The sequence below is a fragment of the Physeter macrocephalus genome, chromosome 20 (assembly GCF_002837175.3).
Source record: "Physeter macrocephalus isolate SW-GA chromosome 20, ASM283717v5, whole genome shotgun sequence".
Lineage (NCBI taxonomy): Eukaryota > Metazoa > Chordata > Mammalia > Artiodactyla > Physeteridae > Physeter > Physeter macrocephalus.
Genome location: NC_041233.1, coordinates 58,697,882 through 58,720,172, shown reverse-complemented (window position 1 = coordinate 58,720,172; position 22,291 = coordinate 58,697,882). Strand labels below are relative to the sequence as shown.

Genomic DNA, 22,291 nt, shown 5'->3' with positions numbered 1-22,291 from the left:
GAACTAAGATGTGAGGGCATTGAGAAACTTGCCCAAGGTCACAACTAGTTAGCAGCAGAGCCAGAAGTCAAAGCCAGGGAGTTTGGCTCTGGAGTCCATGCTCTTAATCCCTAAACCATGTTGCCTGGTTAGAAGCAGTTTCAGACTTTTGTGGCATGTAATGATCTATTTTCAGCCTCTGACTCCATAGACAGAAGCTGCCTGTGGACTAAGCTGCCTGATCTGTATTGAGCAGCTGTCAGTGATCTCTTTTGAGCTCTTCCACAACACCACTGGCAGAATCAGTGGGCAGATGGCTCTTGGACAGAGCATGGCAAGTAAGCAACAGTGAAAACAGTGAACTTTGGATAAGGTCAGGAAGTCCTTGTAGGTTGGATCCTGGGTCTGTGCAAAGGCCTTCTGAGAGGTCCCCTAGAGCTTAGACATGTGGTTTTCAAACAATTTTTTTAAAGCAACCAAATGCTTTTCTCCATCATAGATACATGGGCAGTTAATACATATACACATACACCCAATCTATGTGAAATCCCTTCTTAAAGCAGAGACAAGTGGAGGGTGTGTTGAAGCAGAAGTGGGGATCCAGCTGATCTTACTCTGATCCCTTATGCAATATTGAGTCACTATCTGGGAACTTAGAGCTTTGAGGAGCACAGTTTGAAAACCATTGCTCCAGACCATGGTTTCCTGGAGCATGTCCTACAAAATATTAGTCTTGTAGGAAAAAAAAAAGTTTCATGGTCAAATACATTTGGGAAACTCAGGTTGTTTCATCCTTGCTTTGTGATTTACAGTTACTTATTAGCGGGTTAAGAGTCTGAAAAGTCTGGAAGGGGGTGAAACCACTTTTAATCCACAATTTTCCTCTTAAAAAAATGGATGAATTGAAAAAAAATGGGTGAATCGTTTTATATTTACAGAGTGCAATACTATAGAGCAATGAAAATAGATGAACAATTGCTACATATGGATGCAATCTTACTACTATACTAATAAGTGAAAGGAGCCAGACACAAAGGCATGTATACTGTATGAGGTGGGAGGTGACATAGTACATGGAAGGGGGCATGAGATGAGTTTTGAAGCTTCTGGTTATATTTTATACCTTGATTTGGGTGGTGGTTACATAAGTGTGTTTACTTCGTGAAAATGATTTGTGCATTTTTCTGCATATATATATATGTTTATGTTATGCTTCAGAAAAAAAAAAGGAAAAGCAAACAAAATACCAACATTGAAGGGACCAAAAAAGAAATGTACATGAATTTAACTCATTAAAAAAAAAAAATATATATATATATATATTTTTTTTAATACTGCAGGTTTTCTGAATCAGGTTATCTGGTTCAAAGGCAGGCCTCCTGGAAAACTCAGGATGAAGGGTTTCCCCTGGACCCCCACTAGAGAAAAGGTATTATAGCTGAGCAAGGAGGCCCACATTTATTTGACTCTCTAGTCTGTATCTGTTTCTGGTCTTCATTCCTAACTCCCTGTGTATTGGTTTCCTATTGCTGATGTAACTAATTATCACAAATTTCGTGGCTTAAAGCAACACAAAAGTATTATCTTAATTCTGGAGATCAGAAGTCTGAAACAGGTTTCAGCGGATTAAAATCAAGGTCTTATCCAGCTATGTTCCTACGTTCCTTCCGGAGCTCTCGGGGAAAATCAGTCTCCTTGCCTTCTTCAGCTTTTAGAGGCTGCAGGTATTCCTTGGCTCATGGTCCCCTTCCATCTTCATAGCTAGCAATGGCCAGCTAACTTTCTCACATCACATCACTGACGCTGACTCTTGTCCTTCCCTCTTCTACATTTATTTTTTTTTAAGATTTATTTATTATTTATTTATCTTATTTATTTTTGGCTGCGTCGGGTCTTAGTTGCACATGCGGGGTCTTTGTTGAGGGATGCTGGATCTTTCGTTGTGGTGCGTGGGCTTCTCTCTAGTTGTGGAATACTGGTTTTCTCTTCTCTAGTTGTGGCACACAGGCTCCAGGGTGCGTGGACTCTGTATTTGTGGCATGTGGGCTCTGTAATTTGCGGCACATGGGCTCTCTAGTTGAGGCCAGCGAGCTCAGTAGTTGTGGTGCGTGGGCTTAGTTGCCCTGCGGCATGTACTCCCTATTTAAGGTCAGCTGATTAGCAAACTTAATTCCATCTGCTACCTTAATTCTCCTTTGCTCTATAATTGCGACACAGTCACAGGTTCTGGGGATTAGGCCATTATTCTGTTTACCACACCTGCTAAGGGATTAGATACAGATCCTAGTACTTAACCTATTCTCTCTTCTATTAGCATGGGTTTTCTTTCAGATAGTTAGCATCTGACCAAAAAATTAGTTGAAAATAATTTTGGGTTTTGGGTTTGCTGAAAGTAAAAGTAATGAACTCAACTATCCGTCACTCAAATGAGAGATTTATTTACTTTTAACCCAATAGGACACTTGTTACAAGAGTGCTATAGATGCCAGGTAAGGGAGGACCCCAGTTTGTGGCAGGCTTGGAAAACTGTGTGGGTCTCAGGGACTGCACCCTCTTCGTGCCAATGAAATGTAATCATTGAGGGCTAGTATCTGACATCTGAAGTGGAGCCAAGAAAGGGGATTAAAAGACTGGTGCTCTGAAGGTGAGGTGACATAGTTTGTAATCCCTGATCGTACAATTATGAGTCAGTTTCTTTGTTTGGGTCAATTGAATAGTTTCCACAGTATTGAAAAACTGCTGTTCACAGTTGCTCCTTGGACTAGCAAAGAAGGAAGAGACCCAAAAAGTCAGTTGTTGCCCAGGCAGCAGGCAGCAGGAGGTGGCTCAGACTGGCTGCTGCCATGGCAACATTGATTACTGTCACAGGCAGGCATGTGGTAGGTAGATAGCAATTTCAGAGAACACATGGACCACCTGCATCAGAATTACCTGGAGAGTTCGTTTAAATATGAATTCCCAGGCTGCACAGCCAGAGATTGGGATGAGATCTGGAATCTGCCTTTTTGAAAGGCAACCCTTATTCTTTTTTTTCCTTTCAATCTATTTATTTTTATTTATTTTATTTTTGGCTGTGTTGGGTCTTTGTTGCTGTGCGCGGGCTTTCTCTAGTTGCATCGAGTAGAGGCTATTCTTCGTTGCGGTGCACGGGCTTCTCATTGCGGTGGCTTCTCTTGCTGCAGAGCACGGGCTCTAGGTTTGCAGGCTTCAGCAGATGTGGTGTGTGATCTCAGTAGTTATGGCGTACAGGCTTAGTAGTTATGGCTCATGGGCTCTAGAGCACAAGCTCAGTAGTTGTGGCGCACAGGCTTAGTTGCTCCACGGCATGTGGGATCTTCCCAGACCAGGGCTCGAACCCGTGTCCCCTGCATTGGCAGCGGAATTCTTAACCACTGTGCCACCACCAGGACTCGAACCCGTGTCCCCTGCATTGGCAGGCGAATTCTTAACCACTGTGCCACCAGGGAAGCCCAACCCTTATTCTTGATTGTAGTTTAAGAACGACTGATTGAAGAAAATAATGCATCCCTGTTACAAGTCCCTATACAAACCCTTGTTGTATATCCTTGGATGAGGCCTCCCCTCTTTGCTGTGAAAACCAGAGCCACTTTCTTGCTTACGAAGGCCCAATCTTCAAAAGACAAAGTAGATGTGCTGTCCCAGGAATTGATAATGACAAATGCCCAAGTTTTGCAAGTGCTAAGAGTTTAAATAGTCCTTTCATGCTTTCTGCAAGAATGGAACTTTTTTTTCCCCCAAGGAACATCTAGTAACATCTCACAGAACTAGTCATGTCAAAATATACTTTGGGACTCCCAAAATAAATTTCCCAAACGGGTGAAATGCTGTTCAATATCACTGGGAAGGACTAGGGTGGGACCCAAGCAGGTTTCGATATGAACCCAGGACTGGAGAGGATGGCTAAAATGCAGGACTGAGCCTCCGATATGATGGAGAGATACCATTCTTTCTGTAGGAAGGTGGGACTATAGCGTATACATAAAGAACACCACACAGGCTTCCTGATTTTTCCAAGAATCACTGCTGTCATGAGCCACTGTTGCTGATGAGAATGTGTTCTTATCCCTTACATGAGTTAAGAACAAGTGGATTAGTGGATGTGTGAAATTCAAAGTGTTTTATATTTCTCTAATACTACTGCAATACTTGTAACTCAAGGTGTGGGCAAATTCTGATTTGCTAGTTGTAGTGAACACTCTTGACTGCCTACCTAGCATCCATTCCCCACCCCTTCTCCCTGTCAAAAATCCCAGTTTTGCTCAGATATCCTCTCCATCCCCAAAACCCAGAGACAAATCTGATTAATCAGTGTATGATCCTTCCTCGGCAATGATTATTGGTCCTGGGGGTCTGCATGTGTCCTAATTCATCCCAGTGCTGTTGAAGGGAAGGACTTAGAATCTTTTGTTGACACAAACAAGGATACTTGTAGCCATCCTACAAGCAATGAGGGGAACATGTTTTAGGATGAAGGCAACCCTGAAGGTTGCAGGACAGAGAAATGAAACCTGTTCCTTGTGGCAATGTCAGTGACTGAATGAATCGTGGACCCTGGAGTCCACAAGACCTCTGGATTTTCTTATTGTTTAAGCCTGTTTTAACTGGGTTTTCTATTACTTATGGTCAAAAAAATCTCCTAATGTCTACAGTTGCTCGTTTGCTTTGTACTCTCTGGTTTATGCATTTTATATGTAACACGTAAAAAAGTAAAAAGAAAGAAGATTAGATTGTGGGCTGAGAGAATAATGATCTGTGGGACAAAATTTGTTCATATAAAAGCTGTTGTGAGTTGTATGCTTCTTCCTGTATTATCACGCCTTTCAGTTCCCACAGGTGTCCACATCCAGAAGACAAATTCATTAAATCAGTTTCTTTTTGTATTTCTTGTCTCAAAATTAATTATATGTGTCTGGCTTCCTTTTAGCACAGAATGTTGTTTACTGAGGTTGATGCAGAGTGCTAAGATGGGGACATTCAGTTAGGAAGTGCCTTCATTGACTAATGGCATAAAGCCTAAACTTACCTAGGCTTATCAAAGAAGTGGCTTTCCCAGTAGACGAGTGAACGCTCTTTCTCATTCTGACATTAGTATGCCTTACTTTTTGGTCCTAATATAGATGCTGCTTAACCTGAACACGTGAAATGCTCTATAGGGGGCTGGCAGGTCTGGTCCCACAGTGAAGAGGGGTTCCATCGTAAGCCCAACAACTTACCACTTAGAGACCAAGATTGGAATGGTTGGTGTTGTAGCAGATCTACCTGGAAACAAATTGTACTGCTGTCTCACTCAGTTTCCTGCTCCAAGAGACTGCTGACGACTTCACAAGGTAGAACGCAGGGCTATAAGTCCTGATGTACCTTTTTTTGGGTTTTTTAATAATCTAATCAAACTCAAAGCATTGTAAAAGGCATTGAAATTAAAAACAATCCCACCACACATTCATTTAGTTATTAATTAATTTATGTAAAAATATATATGGAATCCCCAATGTGCCAGACCCTGGGCTAGGTGCTGTATCCTCTCTCAGGGGATGAGACAGACACAGTGGACAAGACTGTCCCTGCTCCTCTGGAGCTTACAGCCTAATGAAAAGGCAGATATTAAAGACATAATCACACAAATATTTGATTGCAGTTGTGGGATGGGAAGGGAAGGGAAGGGAAGGTATGGGCACCATGAAAGAATACTGGGGTAGGGAGACTGGGAAGCCCTCTCTGAGTTACATTTGAGCTAAGGCCGAAAGGATGAATAGAGTTCAAAACGTAAAAAGAGGTTTTATGGAGGGACATGGGGACCAGCAACTGAAAGGTGGCAATTTGGAAGGAACTCAGTGAACATGGAGGACATGGTCCTATTTATGTATTTGATTTCTTTTCTTTTCAGTTTTTTTGAATTTTTTTTCCATTTCATTAAAAAAAATTTTTATCTGTGTAATAAACACTTATTTTTTTTCTTTTCCATTATGGATTATCTTAGGATATTGAATATAGTTCCCTGTGCTATATAGTAGGACCTTGTTGTTTATCCATTCTATATGTAATAGTTTGCATCTGCTAACCCCAAACTTCCAGCCCACCCTCCCTTGAATTTTTTTTACTGTGGTAAAATATATATAACACAAAATTTGCCATTTTAGCCATTTTTAAGTGTACAACTTAGTGGCATGAGTACATTCACAGTGTTGTGCAACCATCACCACTGCCTGTTTCAACACTTTTTTCATCATCACAAACAGAAATTCTGGACCCATTAAGCAATAACTTGCCATTCCTCCCCACTGCCTCAGTCTCTGGTAACCTCTGATCTACTTTCTGTCTCTATGAATTTGCCTATTTTAGATACTTCACAAAAGTAGTATCATATAATATTTGTCCTTTTGTGTCTGGCTTATTTCACTTGGCATGTTTTCAAGGTTTATCCATGTTGTAGCAGTACCAGAACTTCATTTATTTGTATGACTGAGTAATAGTCCATTGTATGGATGTACCATACTTTGTTTATCCATTCATGTGTTGATGGCCATTTGGGTTGATTCCACCTTTTGGCTACTATGAATGATGCTACTATGAACATTGGCATATGAGTGTCCGTTTGAATCCCTGTTTTCAGTTCTGGGGAATATACCCAGAAGTAGAATTGCTGGGTCATATGGTAATTCTATGTTTAGCTTTTTGAGGAACCACCACAGAGGCTGCACCATTTTACTTTCCTACCAGCAATGCAGGAGGGTTCCAGTTTCTCTACATCCTTGCCAACACTTAACTCCTTTTTTTTTTCTTTTCTTAAAGTAGGTATGAAGTAGTATCTCTGTGTATTCGATTCTGACTCTTCTGTCTCCTCAGGAATCCATCTATCCTGAAACTCTGAAGTCTTTCAGGACCACTAATCTGGCATGGGGCTTATAATGACCTGCCTTCATCTTTTACCCAAGTGTTTAATTTCCTAAAGAGATATTCAGCAACTCTGGGGTAAAGTGTGGGTGGGGAATCTATTTATTTATTTATTTATTTATTTTTGGCTGCGTTGGGTCTTCGTTGCTGCATGCGGGCTTTCTGTAGTTGTGGCGAGCGGGGGCTACTCTTCGTTGCGGTGCGCGGGCTTCTCATTGCGGTGGCTTCTCTTGTTGCGGAGCACGGGCTCTAGGTGCACGGGCTTCAGTAGTTGTGGCACATGGGCTCAGGAGTTGTGGCTCACGGGCTCTAGAGCACAGGCTCAGTAGTTGTGGCCCACAGGCTTAGTTGCTCTGCGGCATGTGGGATCTTCCCGGACTAGGGCTCGAACCCGTGTTCCCTGCATTGGCAGGCAGATTCTTAACCACTGTGCCACCAGGGAAGTCCTGGGGGATCAATTTAGATTTCCAGTATTTACTACCTGGTAGATGTTTGATAAATAGAACAATTGTGATAGAGGTTGCAGATATTATCTCTCTCATGTTGTAAACACCCAGTGGAAGTTTCCAACAGGCACCTCAGAGATCTTTGCTTGATTCAAATGAATTAATTTTCATGAGTGTATGAGGCAATTGATCGGTTGGTTACATTCCATTCATTTGAACTGCAGACCTGATCTCTGCCACTCCTCTGCTTTATGCCGTCAAGTACTCTCCATTGCACTTAAGATAAGGCTGCAGATGATTTATATGGTCTATAGTGCCCTGTGAGGTCTGGTTCTGCCTCCTTACGGACCATTTTTTGCCACTTTCCCCCTTTCCCTCTAGGCTCTGATCATTCTGCAGATAATACAAGGCTCATCCCTACTTCAGGGCCTTTGTGCCAACTGGTCCCTTTTTCAGGGATTCTCTACTCTTCCAAGTAAGCCCCTCTCTCACTTTTTTTACTTAAAAAAGTCCTATTCATCCTTCAGGGCTCAGCTGAGATGTTCCTGACCCTCTCCCTACCCCAAAGCCGAGCCCCTATTTTGTTCTCCCTCAAAGCATCTTTTACTTTTCCTGCATAGCACTTACTAATTGTAGTAAAATAATTGTTTGTTTGTTTAAAGTCCATCTTTCCAGGCAGTCAGAAACCTACATGAGGGCAGAAACTCATGTCTTTATTGATCAGTGTTAGGCATATGGAAGGAGTTCAGTGCATATTTTTGAAGACATGTAGGTGCTCCTAAGTCTTACATGGATGTCCTGTCTCTCAAACTGGACTAGATTTTTCTAGCTGGACTAAATGTTTTCTGATTGTCTCCTTGAATAATGCATTATCACAGTAAGTGCTGACCCTATGCTGTTAGAGAAAGACGGATGAAAAATAGAGGAGACTTCCAAGGTGGCTGATTGGATCTGTGACTGAATACTTTCTGGGAGAAAGATCTGGGGGCAGGCTGTTTCTAGGCCATAGGCCAGGGTATTGAGCAATGCTTGCGTTTCTCTTAGGGATTCTGCCAAGAAGCAGAAAACTGATGAGTGACCTGTAAACGCAGCTCACATTCTGGGTGACTCAGGGTTTATGGTATTCTAGGGGGAAATTGTGTTAATCAGAGGGGTAGGGTAGCCATGTGGGTGCTTGGGCAGGAAGTTTGGTGAGAAGCCATCCAAGGCCACAGTGGGATGGCCTTTCTTGCCAAGTATTGCCTGGGCCCTTCCGCCAATGTCAAGTCAGAGACACCAAGCAAGCCACTTAAGGCTCTTCATTGCTTCCTCAGGCTCCCCAACCCTCTGTTAGAAGGTTGTTTCGTAGTTGGCATGGCTTGTCTTACTCCTGAAAGTCATGAGACCAGGTATCTTGTCCTTTTGCATTTGTAAAATTAATTTGATTAAAAAAGCAATGCATGGGACTTCCCTGGTGGCGCAGTGGTTAAGAATCTGCCTGCCAGTGCAGGGGACACGGGTTCGAGCCCTGGTCTGGGAAGATCCCACATGCCGCAGAGCAACTAAGCCTGTGCGCTACAACCACTGAGCCCGCACGCCACAACTACTGAAGCCCATGTGCCTAGAGCCCATGCTTCGCAACAAGAGAAGCCACCGCAATGAGAAGCCCGCGTACCTCAACGAAGAGTAGCCCCCGCCCGCCGCAACTAGAGAAAGCCCGCGCGCAGCAACAAAGACCCAATGCCACCAAAATAAATAATTTTTTTTTTAAAAAAAGCAATGCATGAGTACATTTATCTCCTAAAACATTAAAACTAAAGCTAATACCCCCTTTGAACATTATCCACAATCTTGGTCCTTTATCCCTGTCTTAAAGATAACCTCTGACAAAAGAGTTTGGCAGGTAGCCTTACAATCTGTTTTGAAAATATTTTACAAACTTAATATGTAATTGTCTTAGTTCAGGCTGCTATAACAGGATACCAGAGAGTGGGTGGTCTATAAATAATAGAAATTTATTTCTCACAGTTCTAGAGTCTGGGAAGCCCCAAAGCAAGGTATTAGCAGATTCAGTGTTTGGTGAAGGCCCACTTCCTGGTTCAGAGACAGCTGTCTTCTTGCTGTGTCTTCACAGGGCAGAAGGGAGTGGGCAGCTCTCTGGGATCTCTTTTATAAGGACACTAATTCCATTTATGAGAGCTCTGCCCTCACGACCTAATTACCTCCCAAAGGTCCACCTTCAGATACCATCACATTGGGGATGAGGTTTCAGCATATGAAATTAGAGGGGACACAAATATTGTCTATAGCAGGGAGGATAAGAAATAATGGTATTTCTGTGTTTTATATTAACTTTTTATTTTGAAATAATTTAAGATTTACAGAAGAGTTACAAAGATAGTACAGAAAGTTTCAGTGTACCCTTCACTCAGCCTGTCCTAGTGCTACCAGCTTACATAACTCCAGTTCAGTCATCAAAACGAAGAAGTTAACATTGGAACAATACTATTAACTAAACTATAGACTTTATTAGAACTTCACCAGTTTTCCCACTAATGTCCCTTTTCTTTTCCAGGATCCAATCCAGGATCCCACGTTGTGTTTAGTTGTGTTGTCTCCTTAGTCTCCTTCAATCTGTAATAATTCTCAGTCTTTCCTTGGTTTTCATGACCTTAATTAACACTTTTGAAGAGTCCAGGTCAGGTATTGTGTAGAATATCCCTCAATTTGGGCTTGTCTGGTGATTTTTCATGATTAAACTAAAGTTATGCATTTTGGGGAGAGTTTTTAAAAAATATCAGTCAGTCAATCTCATGCTGCCATTTTCTGTTTTCATTCAACAATATGCTTTTGAGATAGATCTATATTAACATATATAGATCAGGGTCATTTATTTAAAATTCTCTACAGAATTCCATTATATAAGTATTCTACATTTTATTTAGCCACTCCCCTATTGCTGGGCATTACGGCTGATTCCAAATTTTCTTTATTAGCAGTATCATAGTAATTATGCTTGTACATACCTCCATAACATGGAGTTATGGTAGATAACTAGAAGCGTCATTGCTGAGACACGGATTTAATAGATGTTGTCCAATTGCCCTCTAAATGGCTGTGACAATTGACATTCTTTTGATATCATGAAGCTTGAAAATTGTTGCCAGTTTCTGTTTTAACTTCCATTTCCCTGGTTACTACTGAGGTTGGGCATCTTTTTATATTCTTATTGGCAATTTATATTCTTTTTTCTGTGAACTGCCTATTTACATTTGCCCATTTTTCTAGTGAATTTTTTTCTTATTGATTTGTTGAGTCCTTTATATGTTCCACATACAAATCCTTTGTTTTATATATTACAAATATTTTCTCCTAGTCTGTTATCTCTTAACTTTGTTTCCCATTTTTTTCAAGTTATTTCATCTCTCTGATTAAAAAAATTTTTTTTTCTGTTTTTTTTCTTTTGGAAACAAAGTTCTTGATTATAAAAGTGATATAAACAATGTAGAAAATCTGGGAAATTTATGAAAAAGTATAAAGAACAAAAGAAACCACGCCAAGTCTTATTGCTGAAAGAAAACCACTATGAACATACTTAATTACATATTTCTTTCTAGTCTTGTGTGTGTGTGTGTGTGTGCACATTTTTTGCTCAGATGAGATCACATTGCATATATATATTTTTTCTATTTGCTTAGTGCCATGGTCTTTAGACACAAACTCTGGCCTTTTTCCATGTGCCCTTGGTTTAAAGGTAGTGTCAGACTACCTTCCAACTCCTATTTCTTCTCCCCACATATCCTGAAAAATCTAGTAGGTGAGAGCCCCAAGCCCTGTCCTCAGCCGACCTGAAGTTGGCTCAAAAACACGACAGGGTAGAAATGCTCCAGCAGAGCACTTAATAAAAAGTCTTGGAGGTTTTAGCTGACTATAAGTTCAATGAGTCAGTAGTGCAGGTACCAAGAACTTTATTGCTTGAATGCAAGGCAGTACAAGGAGGAAGCTACAGTCCTGCTCTGCTCTGATGGTACCACAAACATTTGGTTCGGTCTTGGGCAACGTACTCTAAAGTAGCCACAATCAAACCGAGTAGGTGCGTGAGAAGAATGAGGACAAAGACCCTCAAAACGAGGACAAAGGAGAAACAATGGAAGGAATGGGAGATACTGGTCTGGAAGAGAGAAGACCTTGGGCAGAAGTCTTCAAGTATCTGAAAAGTGGAAGGTGGGAGAGAGATTAGACCTGTTTGTTCTCTGAGGCTCCAAGGGATAGGACTTGGGCCAGAGAGTGGACGCTTAAGAAACACCTTCTGGCTGGTCAGAGCTGCCGAGACTAAGGAATGCATTGCTCTGGAAATAGTGGCTTTCTGTCATTGAGGAGTGAGTCTTCTTTCAGATGCAAGTTGGTGGTGGGTGGGTGGGAGTTGATATAATAATGAACATTTCTTGAGTGCCATGTGCCAGGACTGTGCCGAGGATCTTACCTCTGTTATCTTATTGCATCCTGTCACCACCCCATGATGTAGGTACTGTTGTTATCCACCCCTATATTGAAGATGAGGGAACTAGGTATGATGAAGTCAGGTGTATCGCCCAAAGTGACACAGTTGGTTAGTTGTGGAACTGGGGTTCCAACCCTTTCTGACAAACTCCAAAGCCGGTACTTTCAGTCATCATTGGGATTCAGGCGTGGTATGGGAGTCTGGACCAGAGGGTTTTTGAGTTCCGTTCGACTGGAAGATTCTGTGGCTGGGAAAACGGATGCCCCCACCCCCCTAAGAGAAAGCGTCGGAGTGTAAGTGAGGTAGTCCAGGGCCCTGCAGAAGGCCCAGGGATGGAGACCTAAAGGACATGGAAGGGTTGTCAACGTGCGTCACCCCACAGTTCAGCAGTGGGCAATGTTCTGTTGTTTGAAGATCCCCAGACTCACGCAAGGGACCGGGACGCAGGCCCGCCTCGCGGTTCCACTCCCGCAGCGCGGCCAGGGAGCGTCGCGGAGGCCGGGTTCTGCGGCGGAGCTGGGGGACGGAACAGCGCGCTGGTCCCTGGCCGGGCGCGAGCCGGGGGCGGTGCCGGGGCGGCGGGGGCTGGGAGGGCGCACGCCCAGGCGGCTGCGGCAGTTGCGCTCTGGGTTTGCTGCTGTGCGGTGGGGCTGGTGAGTGCGGCGGGACCTGCGGGCGGGAGGGGAAGGAGAGGGCGGGCGAGGGAGCGAGGGAGGGTGCGCGGCAGAGCGCGCGACCTGGGCCTGGGCCCCCCGCTTGCCCCCGCCCCGGCCCTACTCGGCCGCTACGCCCCTCAGGCCCCGCTCGTCCGGGCGCCCGCCTGAGAGCTCGCGGACCCCGCACGCCTCCAGCCCCAGGTCGTCCCCGCCTCGGAGCAGCCCCTTGCTCCGCACCGCGGCGACGCCCCCGGCTCCGCGTCACGCTCGCGCCATTGTTTCTTGGCCTTGGGCTCTCTGGGAGCCGCCTTACCCTCGGAGCGCGGCCCTTCGCCTCGCCGCTTTCTGGCCCGGTGCCCTGCTTTTCCCTCACGCTGGTGGCAGCCCCCATCCCGCCTCTGACGGACGCCTCTTTACTCAGTTCTGCTTATATTTTACGGCGGACGCCTGGCCTCCTCCCGTCCGCACTCGAAGCCTGCCTTTCCGCCCTGTTAATGGACTTCCCCACCCCTTGCGCGTTCCCGGTCAACCCCGAGGAACTAGCCAGCCGCTGTTAGGATGCAAGGTTGACAGCGTTGTAGCAAGAACCACCAGAAATTGCCAACTGAAAGCCCACATGCCAGTTTCGTCGTTTGCAGCACTTCCTGGAAAGCTTACACCGAATTGCAGGCCGCCGCAAAGAAACGTGCTAGTTGTTTCCCAATGGCTCCCAAGTCAGGGGCCAACTGTCCGGTGGCAGTCTATTCCTTTCCTTTTTCTGGGGTACGCTGAAGCCCTCGAGAGCCGAGAGTGAGATGCAAATCTGAGGCCTAAACCATTAGTTGTAAGCATGACGTTTGGGGGCTTTTACTTCGGTAGGCCTTAGCTTTTAAAGGCAGTAGGAAAAAATAAAAATAAAGTCAGTAGGTAGAGTTGGATGTCAGACGTAGTGTTTTCCCGGCTTTGGGCCGTTATTTTGAGGATGCATTGTTAAGTGCAGTGCTCTGCGATGACTAGTCACCATTATAGGGTTGTGTGTGTGCACGCGCGTGTGCGTGTTCGGGTGCCGACAGGTTCCTCTTGATTGAACTTGTTTCATAATGCGTATATACTGTTCATTTTGCCTCTTAAGGCAGCGGATGCAAACTCTGGTAACTGTAATGTGAAACAGTGCTATTTACCGTGGAAACTTAATGTTATTGAGGTCTTTTTAGATATTTACCTCGACACTTTTCAACACTGGTTAGAATTTATCCAGATGAAGACATCCAGGCCTGAAGAGGTTAAGTTCAAGAAGACACAGATTGTAATTAAAAGCAGAACTCTACATGCTGGGCTGATGCTAGGGCACACAGACTTTATTTTTGAAATGCATTTCTATTGCAGTGTAAGCCACTGCATTTCGGTATAGGTGCTGCATTACTCTCATCAACCCAGACTTTAGATTTTATTTAATTTATTTTTTAATAAATGTATTTATTTTATTTATTTATTTTTGGCAGCATTGGGTCTTGGTTGCGGTGCATGGGCTTTTCCTTGTGGTGGCTTCTCTTGTTGCAGAGTATGGGCTCTAGGCACGCGGGCTTCAGTAGTTGCAGCATGGGGGCTCAGTAGTTGTGGCACGCGGGCTTCAGTAGTTGCAGCATGGGGGCTCAGTAGTTGTGGCACGCGGGCCTAGTTGCTCCAAGGAATGTGGGATCTTCCTGGACCAGGGATCGAACCCTTGTCCCCTGCATTGGCAGGCGGATTCTTAACCACTGTGCCACCAGGGAAGTCCCCAGACTTTAGATATTTAGAATTCAGTGATTAGCTAATCTGTAAAATGAGAGGGCCAAAGGAGTTGTTCGTAAGTGTTCATTCCGTTCTAAGATTTGATTCCATTGTTTGCAAATTTACAATCAGCCTCAAGTTTCCAAAAGTTTATAATTGTAGGAAGATTTATATAGATATTTAGGTAGGGTATCTGCAAACCTTACTAGTGATATCACGTGTATCTTCCTAAACAAAGCCAGATTACAGTAGAATGTTAGGAGGAATGTTCATTCATCTGTCTCTGGGCTATTTCTGCTGTTTAATGGGGGAAAGAAAGCACACAAAACATGTTTTTTTAAAAAAGTACATCTTTTTATTGCTTACCTCTCTTACCAAAAAGCTTAAATTCAATAGTAAGAAAAAAAACCAACCAACTTTATCATGTTATTTATGATAAATAAATATCATTATCTTTTCCGGTTCTTATGTACATATAATTTTTATGTAGTTATAATTGCTGTGTACATATTTAAAATTTTGCAGTTCCCCACATTTTTGGGATGTCTATGTGTCTAGAGAATTCATCTACTTTTCATTTGTGGAGGCTCTGTAACATGCTTTTACGCCCAGTAGTCAACAATGCCTGGCATATAGGCTTTCAGTAAATTTTTGTTGAATGAATGTAATATTTTGAGCTGCTTAGACATCTCGGAACACAAAATGTTAAATATCACAAGGCATATGTTAAATGACATGTGAGCAGTAAAGGCCATCAATGCAAAGGCACGTGAGCCAGGAGGCAGCATCACATATGTTTAAGGGCCTGGGTTTTGGAGTCTGGGTTTGAGACCTGGCTTTGCCACTTACCATCCATGCACCCTTGGAGAACTTAACCGTAGAGAGCTTCACTCAGTTTCTCTCACCATGAAAAAGGGAAAAATAGAACAAATTTCAAATTTCACAGAGTTGTGTGGGGTGAATGGGATAGATAATTCCATTGAAACAATACAGGCACACATTAAGTTCTCTATAAATGTTAGCTATTATTACTGTTTTCTTTCATTCAGCGTGAAGAGATTACTGTAGGTTGGTGGGATCAGGGAAAACATCATAGAAAAGGTGACACTTGAGAGTAGGGAGAGGATGCAAAAGTGGACATATTGAGGGTTTACTGAATAGATTGTTCTCACTAAAGCAAAGGGTTTGGTAGATCAATACTATGAGATAAAACTGGAGAGGGAGGACTTCCCTGGTGGCACAGTGGTTAAGAACCCGCCTGCCAGTGCAGGGGACACGGGTTTGATCCCTGGTCCGCGAAGATCCCACATGCCGCAGAGCAACTAAGCCCGTGCGCCACCACTACTGAGCCTGCACTCTAGAGCCTGCGAGCCACAACTACTGAAGCCTGCACGCCTAGAGCCCATGCTCCACAACAAGAGAAGCCTCCACAGTGAGAAGCCTGCGCACCTCGCCGCAATTAGAGAAAGCCAGTGCACAGCAACGAAGACCCAACACAGCCAAAAAAAAAAAAAAAAAACCTGGAGAAATTCTAGTAAACTGTTTCCAAGATATGCTACATGGGTTTCTTGCAGATAGAACAGAATTAATGAAGTAAGACAGCTCTTATTTATGAGTAGCTGGTTGTTTGTTTCGTTTTTTAAGTTCAGACCTGAAAAATTATTTGCTTTAAGGAAATTGATAGCAAATTGTTTATGCAGTGCTAAGGTCCTTGTTATTTGACACAGTAAATCCTTTTTAAAAAATAACTTTTTAGGGCTTCGCTGGTGGCGCAGTGGTTGAGAGTCTGCCTGCCGATGCAGGGGACACGGGTTCGTGCCTTGGTCCGGGAAGATCCCACATGCCGCGGAGCGGCTGGGCCCGTGAGCCATGGCCGCTGAGTCTGCGCGTCCGGAGCCTGCGCTCCGCAACGGGAGAGGCCACAACAGTGAGAGGCCCGCGTACCGCAAAAAATAATAATAATAACTTTTTAAAGCATTTTAAAAAAATTAATTATTTATTTTTGGCTGCATTGGGTCTTTGTTGCTGCACGCCGACTGGGCTTTCTCTAGTTGTGGCGAGCGGGGACTACTCTTCGTTGCGATTCGCGGGCTTCTTATTGCAGTGGCTTCTCTTTTTGAGGAGCACTGGCTCTAGGTGCGTGGGCTCAGTAGTTGCGGCACATGGGCCCAGTAGTTGTGGCTCGTGGGCTCTAGAGCGCAGGCTAGGTAGTTGCGGCTCACGGGCTTAGTTGCTCTGCGGCATGTGGGATCTTCCCGGACCAGGGCTCGAACCCGTGTCCCCTGCATTGGCAGGCGGATTCTTAACCACTGCGCCACCAGGGAAGCCACACAGTAAATCTTATATGACTTCTTATCATTTGAAATTTGTGTTCTATGATTGGTTACCAAGGTTTGCAGTGGCTGTTTTTTTTCTGTGGAAAACAACTTTAGCGGCAACTCCCACCCCCACCCCACCCCCTACCAAATAGCAAAATTGCCAGTAGAGCAGCAAAATAGCCCCCCTTTTAGGTGGAATACATACTCCAAAGGATTAAATTGCCTTGGAGAGTGTTGAACTATTTGTTCCTATCTTTTGTGTGTTTCTTTTGGTTGGGAAGCATTATCAGGAGTGTGAGATGAAAAAGCCTGCTGTGTCAGGATCTCCTTGGAAAGAGAAGGCTGAAATCTGGTGCCTGAAGTTTAATGGCTAAAAATACACGTGTGTGTGTGTGTGTGTGTATATATATATATATATATATATATATATATATATATATATACATACACATATATATTTATATACATATAGAATATACAGCTCAGTAAATTTGTTGGGTACAGTAGGCCCGTTGTATCCGGATGCAGAGCAGGGGAAAAAAACAGAGGGGCGACTGTAGTGCTCCATTTTATGAAAGGAGCTTGAGCATCCGGAGATTTTGGTATCTGTGATTGGGGGGGTGTCCTGGCACCAACCCCCACGGATACAGAGTGACCGCTGTATTAGTATTTCTGTTTCCAATGTCCAGTGGAGTATATGTTTTTTAATGCTCCTTGGTTCAATTTAATGTGGCTTCTTTAATGTTTTAATTTAAATCTATTCAAAAATATGAAATATTTCAAAATACAGGAAATAATGAAATGATCATCTTAATTATAGGCCATCATATTTATTTTGTGGTTTTTTTTACCCATTTTCTAATTGTGTAGTCTCTCTTTTCAATTTACTATATTTTAAAAAGGGATAAAATTACAGATACAGTTGAGGCCTGTATGAATCCTTGCTGATCCTATTATCCTCTCTTTCCCTGTCATGAATTCAGTAATTATCATTCCCATTATGTTTGTATACTTTTACTAATATGTATATATCCCTGAAAGTGCATATACTTTTGTTTAATGTATTATGCACATGATTCTGCAACTTGGTTTTTTATTCAACATTGTTTTTATTTTTTTTGAAGATATGATTTTATGATAAAGCACTGATGAAAGAAGCTCATATGAAGATTTTTTTTGGGGGGGTGGACAATGTTTAACTTCTTGCCCAGCCTGTGTTTCCAAGTCTGTCCCAATGTTGGGGCTGTTCTTTCTTTTTTAAAATTTATTTTATTGATGTAACATTGATTTATAACATTATATAAGTTTCACAAGTACAGTGTTTTATTTCTACTTCTGTATACCCTTTGCTCACCACCAAAAATGTAGTGTCCGCCCATCACCATACAGTTGCTCCCCTTTACCCATTTTGCCCTCCCCCTCCCACTCCCCCTGTGGCTCACTACTACTCTGTTCTATGTTTTTGTTTGGTTTGGTTTGTTTATTTATTTATTGTTTGTTTGTTTATTAGTTTTTTATATTCCACATGAGTGAAATCATGTTGTATTTGTCTTTCTCCATCTGACTTATTTCACTTAGCATGGTATCCTTAAGGTCCATCAATGTAGTTGCAAATGGCAAGATTTCATCTTTTTATGGCCGAGTAGTATTCCATTGTGTGTGTATATATATATATACCCCACATCTTTTCATCCACTGATGGGCACTAGGTTGTTACCAATCTTGGCTATTGTAAATAATGCCGGGATGAACATAGGGGTGCATGTATCTTTTTTCAGATTAGTGTTTTCGTATTCTTTGGATAAATATCCAAAAGTGGGATAGCTGGATCATATTAATTTTTTGAGGAATGTCCATACTATCTTCCATAATGGATGCACCAATTTCCATTCCCACCAACAGTGTATGAGGGTTCCCTTCTCTCCACATCCTCACCAACACTTGTTATTTCTTGTTCTTTTGATAGTAGCCTTCCTGTCAGGTGAGAGGTGATATCTCTTTGTGGTTTTAATTTGCATTTCCCTAATAATTAGTGATGTTATTTAACATTGTTTTTGCTACATATCCATGTTGGTAGATATATCTTTATTTCATTCATTTTAATTTCTTTATGATATTGCATTATATGAATAAGCCAGTTTGTTTATGAATATTTAGGGGTTTCTGCCTTTTTTGCTATTAGTAACAGTGCTGTAATAAACATTCTTGGATGTGTCATCTTGTTTACATGTGTGAGAGAGAATTCTAAGCCTAGGGAATTCTTAGGTGGTAGCGTATGAGGATCTTCACCTTTATTAAATAAAGCTGAATTATTTTCCAAAATGCTAAACACAAAACACCCATCAGCAGGTTGTGAGAGTTCCTTTTTTGCCATATCCTTATAAACATTGATATTGCCAGACTCTTAAATTTTAAAATCAAATTAAATTTCATTTTAATTTGCTTTTCCATTTATTGTAAGGATTTATTCCATTTGCATCCATTTATTGTAAGGTTTCCTTTTCTATAAATTGCTTCATTCTTTTTGTTGGTTCATTTTCTTTTCCATCATTAGTTTGCAGCTCTCTTTATCTCTACTTTATACTAATCCTCTCTCAGTTACGATGTTGCAAAAATCTTCTCAATGGTTGCTCTTTACTTTTTGTTGTGCATAAGTTTTACATTTTTATTCCAACTTTTTATTTGAAAAATTTCAGTCCTACAGAAAAGTGCAGTGATAATTCAATGAATACACTTATATCTTTCACCTGGATTCACCAACTGTTAACATTTTGCCATATTTACTTTTTATTTCATATATACATTTTTTTCCTAAACCATTTAAAAGTAATTTGCAGACATCATGGCACTTCATCTCTTAAAAGATATACTTGAATATCCTAAAAACAAGGATGTCCTACAAAACTACAGTATAATTATCACATTTAATATGAATGCAACATTATTATCTAATATACAGTGCATATTAAAAATTTCTCAATTGTCCCAATAATGACCTTTATACTTAAATCTCCAACCCCACCCCTGGTTCAGGATCATGAGTTGCATTTAGTTGCCATGTCCCTTTAGTTACTTTTAATCCACAACAGGTCCCCAGACTTTTGTTTGTTTTCATAATATTGATATATTTGAAGAGTCCAGGTCAATTGTTTTGTACACTGTCCTTCAATTTGGATTTGTCTGATCATTTCCTTAGATGTTTAAATTCAGACTAAATGTTTTTGGCAGGAAGAAGCTTTAAATTTTAACATAGTCAGATTTGTCTATCTTTTCCTGTATGGTTTGTGTTGTCTTTTATCCAAGAAAACCTTCCCTACCTTGATGTCATAGGGCTCTTCGTCTCTGTTTCCTTCTAAAAGTTGTATGGTTTTGCTTTTTTTTATATTTAGGCTTATAAATGCTGTTTATTTTTTCTGCTTAGTCTACCTTTAATGTGGTGTTCAATTAGCATTTGTGTTACACATTCTTTTTCTACCATTGTGTTTGTTATAAAATTACTCTGTAAATTCATAAAGACTAGATGGCTTTTGTTATGCACTAAATTGTGAAAATTTTGAGTTATCTGCCCATGCTAAAGGTGTAGAGGTTGAAACAGCTGAAACATTCTGTGTGAAAATTGTAAAAATTTTAAGATATATTTGTAAGAATTTAAGCATGGTATGCTGTAAATAAGACCAAGGTGAAACATCAGGATCTTTCACAAATCTGAAATCAGTAAATGCCATATTTTTAACCTCGGATTATTGACTTTTGCAGTAGGTTTGATGAGATAATCCTATGTGGAACTAAGCTTTCGGGAGCGAAAGAAACCTACAGATAGTAGATTAAGATTAGATTTAGGATACTTACATTGACATGAAAAAGTGTGTGAAATTGTATAGCCTTTGCCACATAATTGGCACTCTGAAGTTTTGACTCTGAAAGTAGAAACCTATTATAACATTCCTCCAAACATAAGGTACTGCATTGTGCAGAGGCCCCTACATTGTGTAGAGGCAGCAAGTATTAAACACTGTGGGCTCTAGTATTATAAATAATAATTTATTACGCACTGTGTCAGCCATTGTTCTTAGCACCTTGCGCTTATTAATGCATTAATCCTTGTTCCAACTCTGACCATTTTGGAGTTGAAGAAACAGAAGTGATTGTATAATTTGCTCGAACATAGAGCTAAATTAGTGTCGGAGCCAGGTTTTGAACCCGGACAGAATGGCTCCAGAATCTGCACTCTTCACTACAAGTATAATTCTGTGACCCTGGTCAAATTATTTAACTTCTCTATGCTGTTTTCTTCTTTGTACAATGAAGATAATAGTACCTAATTCATATGGTTGTTGTGAGAAGTTAATTAGATACAATATGTATAGAGCTTAGAATAATACATGAAAAAAAAGCGAGCACTCAATAAATGTTAGCCATTATTATGTTAGCATTACTAAGGCATTGAACTTATGCGTATCTCTGAATTTTTACCAAATAAGTGAAGTACACCATAAATATGAGTGTATATATACAAAAAAGTAGAAATACCATGGTGATTATTTCTGCCTTTCTGATTTTTATCTCTTTATTATTTTGAAAGAGGAAAGATAACAGCTAAAACAAAATTGAATGATGAGCCAGGAGCTCATTGGTAAGAGAATGAGTTCTTTTTGAAATAAAGCAGAATTTTTTATCTGCCTTTTAAAAGAATATTCAAGAATGATTACTAAAGGTGCAAAGTGTTATATATTAGCTGAATGTAAAAACTTTTCAGCTCTGTTACCTTTATGCTTTTGAAATTATAGTTTAATTATAATTAATTAATTATAGCTTAGTTAATTATAGCAATGTTTTGAAGAAATAAAAATCATATTGTGGTCCCCCCTTATCTGCAGTTTCACTTTCCACAGTTTCAGTTACCTGCAGTCAACCATAGTCTGAAAATATTAAATGGAAAATTCCAGAAATAAACAATTCATAAGTTTTAGACTGTGTGCCGTTCTGAGTAGTGTGATGAAATCGGGCACCATCCTGCCTGGGATCCACAATCACTGACATCCTCATGACTCAGTAATCCAGGATCACCCAAAGCTGACGATCCTCCTTGTGACATATCGTCAGAAGGTCAATAGTAGCCTAACACTGTATCACAGTGCCTATGCCATTCACCTTACTGCATCTCATTACGTAGGCATTTTATCATCTCACATTATCACAAGAAGGATGAGTACAGTAGCGTAAGCTATTTCGAGAGAGAGACCACATTCATATAACTTTTGTTACGGCGTATTGTTGGAATTGTTTTATTATTAGTTATTGTTGTTAATGTGCCTCTTATGTGCCTAATTTGTAAATTAAACTTTATCATGTGTATGTATGTATGTATAGGGAAAAATATAGTTTATATAGCGTTCTGTACTATCCACAGTTTCAGGCATCCACTGGAGATCTGTACTACATATTCTCAAGCCCAGTCATTTAACATGTTTTCTTTACATACTCTCTTGTTCCTTTTTGTCAACAACCATGTTATTGTTGAAGGTCTGGTATTACTCAAAACATTCAGTTGGAAGCAACCTTCATATGCAGATGTAGAACAAATATTGCATTCTGTGTGATATGGCAGAGGTAATGGAATTCTAGGAGTAGCAGCAGTAAAGTGTTCAGGATAACATAAAATTCAGGTATTTTTTGTATATTTTTGGAACTTTAGGAACGTATGCAATAAATTTACATTTTCTAGTTACAGTTTCAAACTAGAGATTGGAG

General features: G+C 41.2%; 2 protein-coding genes across 3 annotated transcripts in view; one reads left to right on the top strand and one right to left on the bottom strand.

Annotated features, from left to right (window-relative positions):
- Positions 1-12,090: 12,090 nt before the first annotated feature.
- Positions 12,091-12,864, bottom strand: LOC112064202 (collagen alpha-1(I) chain-like). Its single transcript, XM_024121163.1, has one exon. The coding sequence runs from the start codon at positions 12,862-12,864 to the stop codon at positions 12,091-12,093; it is 774 nt and encodes a 257-aa protein (XP_023976931.1).
- The window catches only part of NT5C2 (5'-nucleotidase, cytosolic II), a 106,772-nt gene continuing 96,875 nt past the window's right edge, over positions 12,395-22,291 (top strand). The window contains exon 1 of one of the 2 annotated variants that reach the window (XM_024121434.3): positions 12,395-12,470. The gene's annotated coding sequence lies outside the window, so the exon portion shown is untranslated. The remainder of the gene's footprint in view (positions 12,471-22,291) is intronic. The other variant, XM_024121435.2, reaches the window with a different exon arrangement.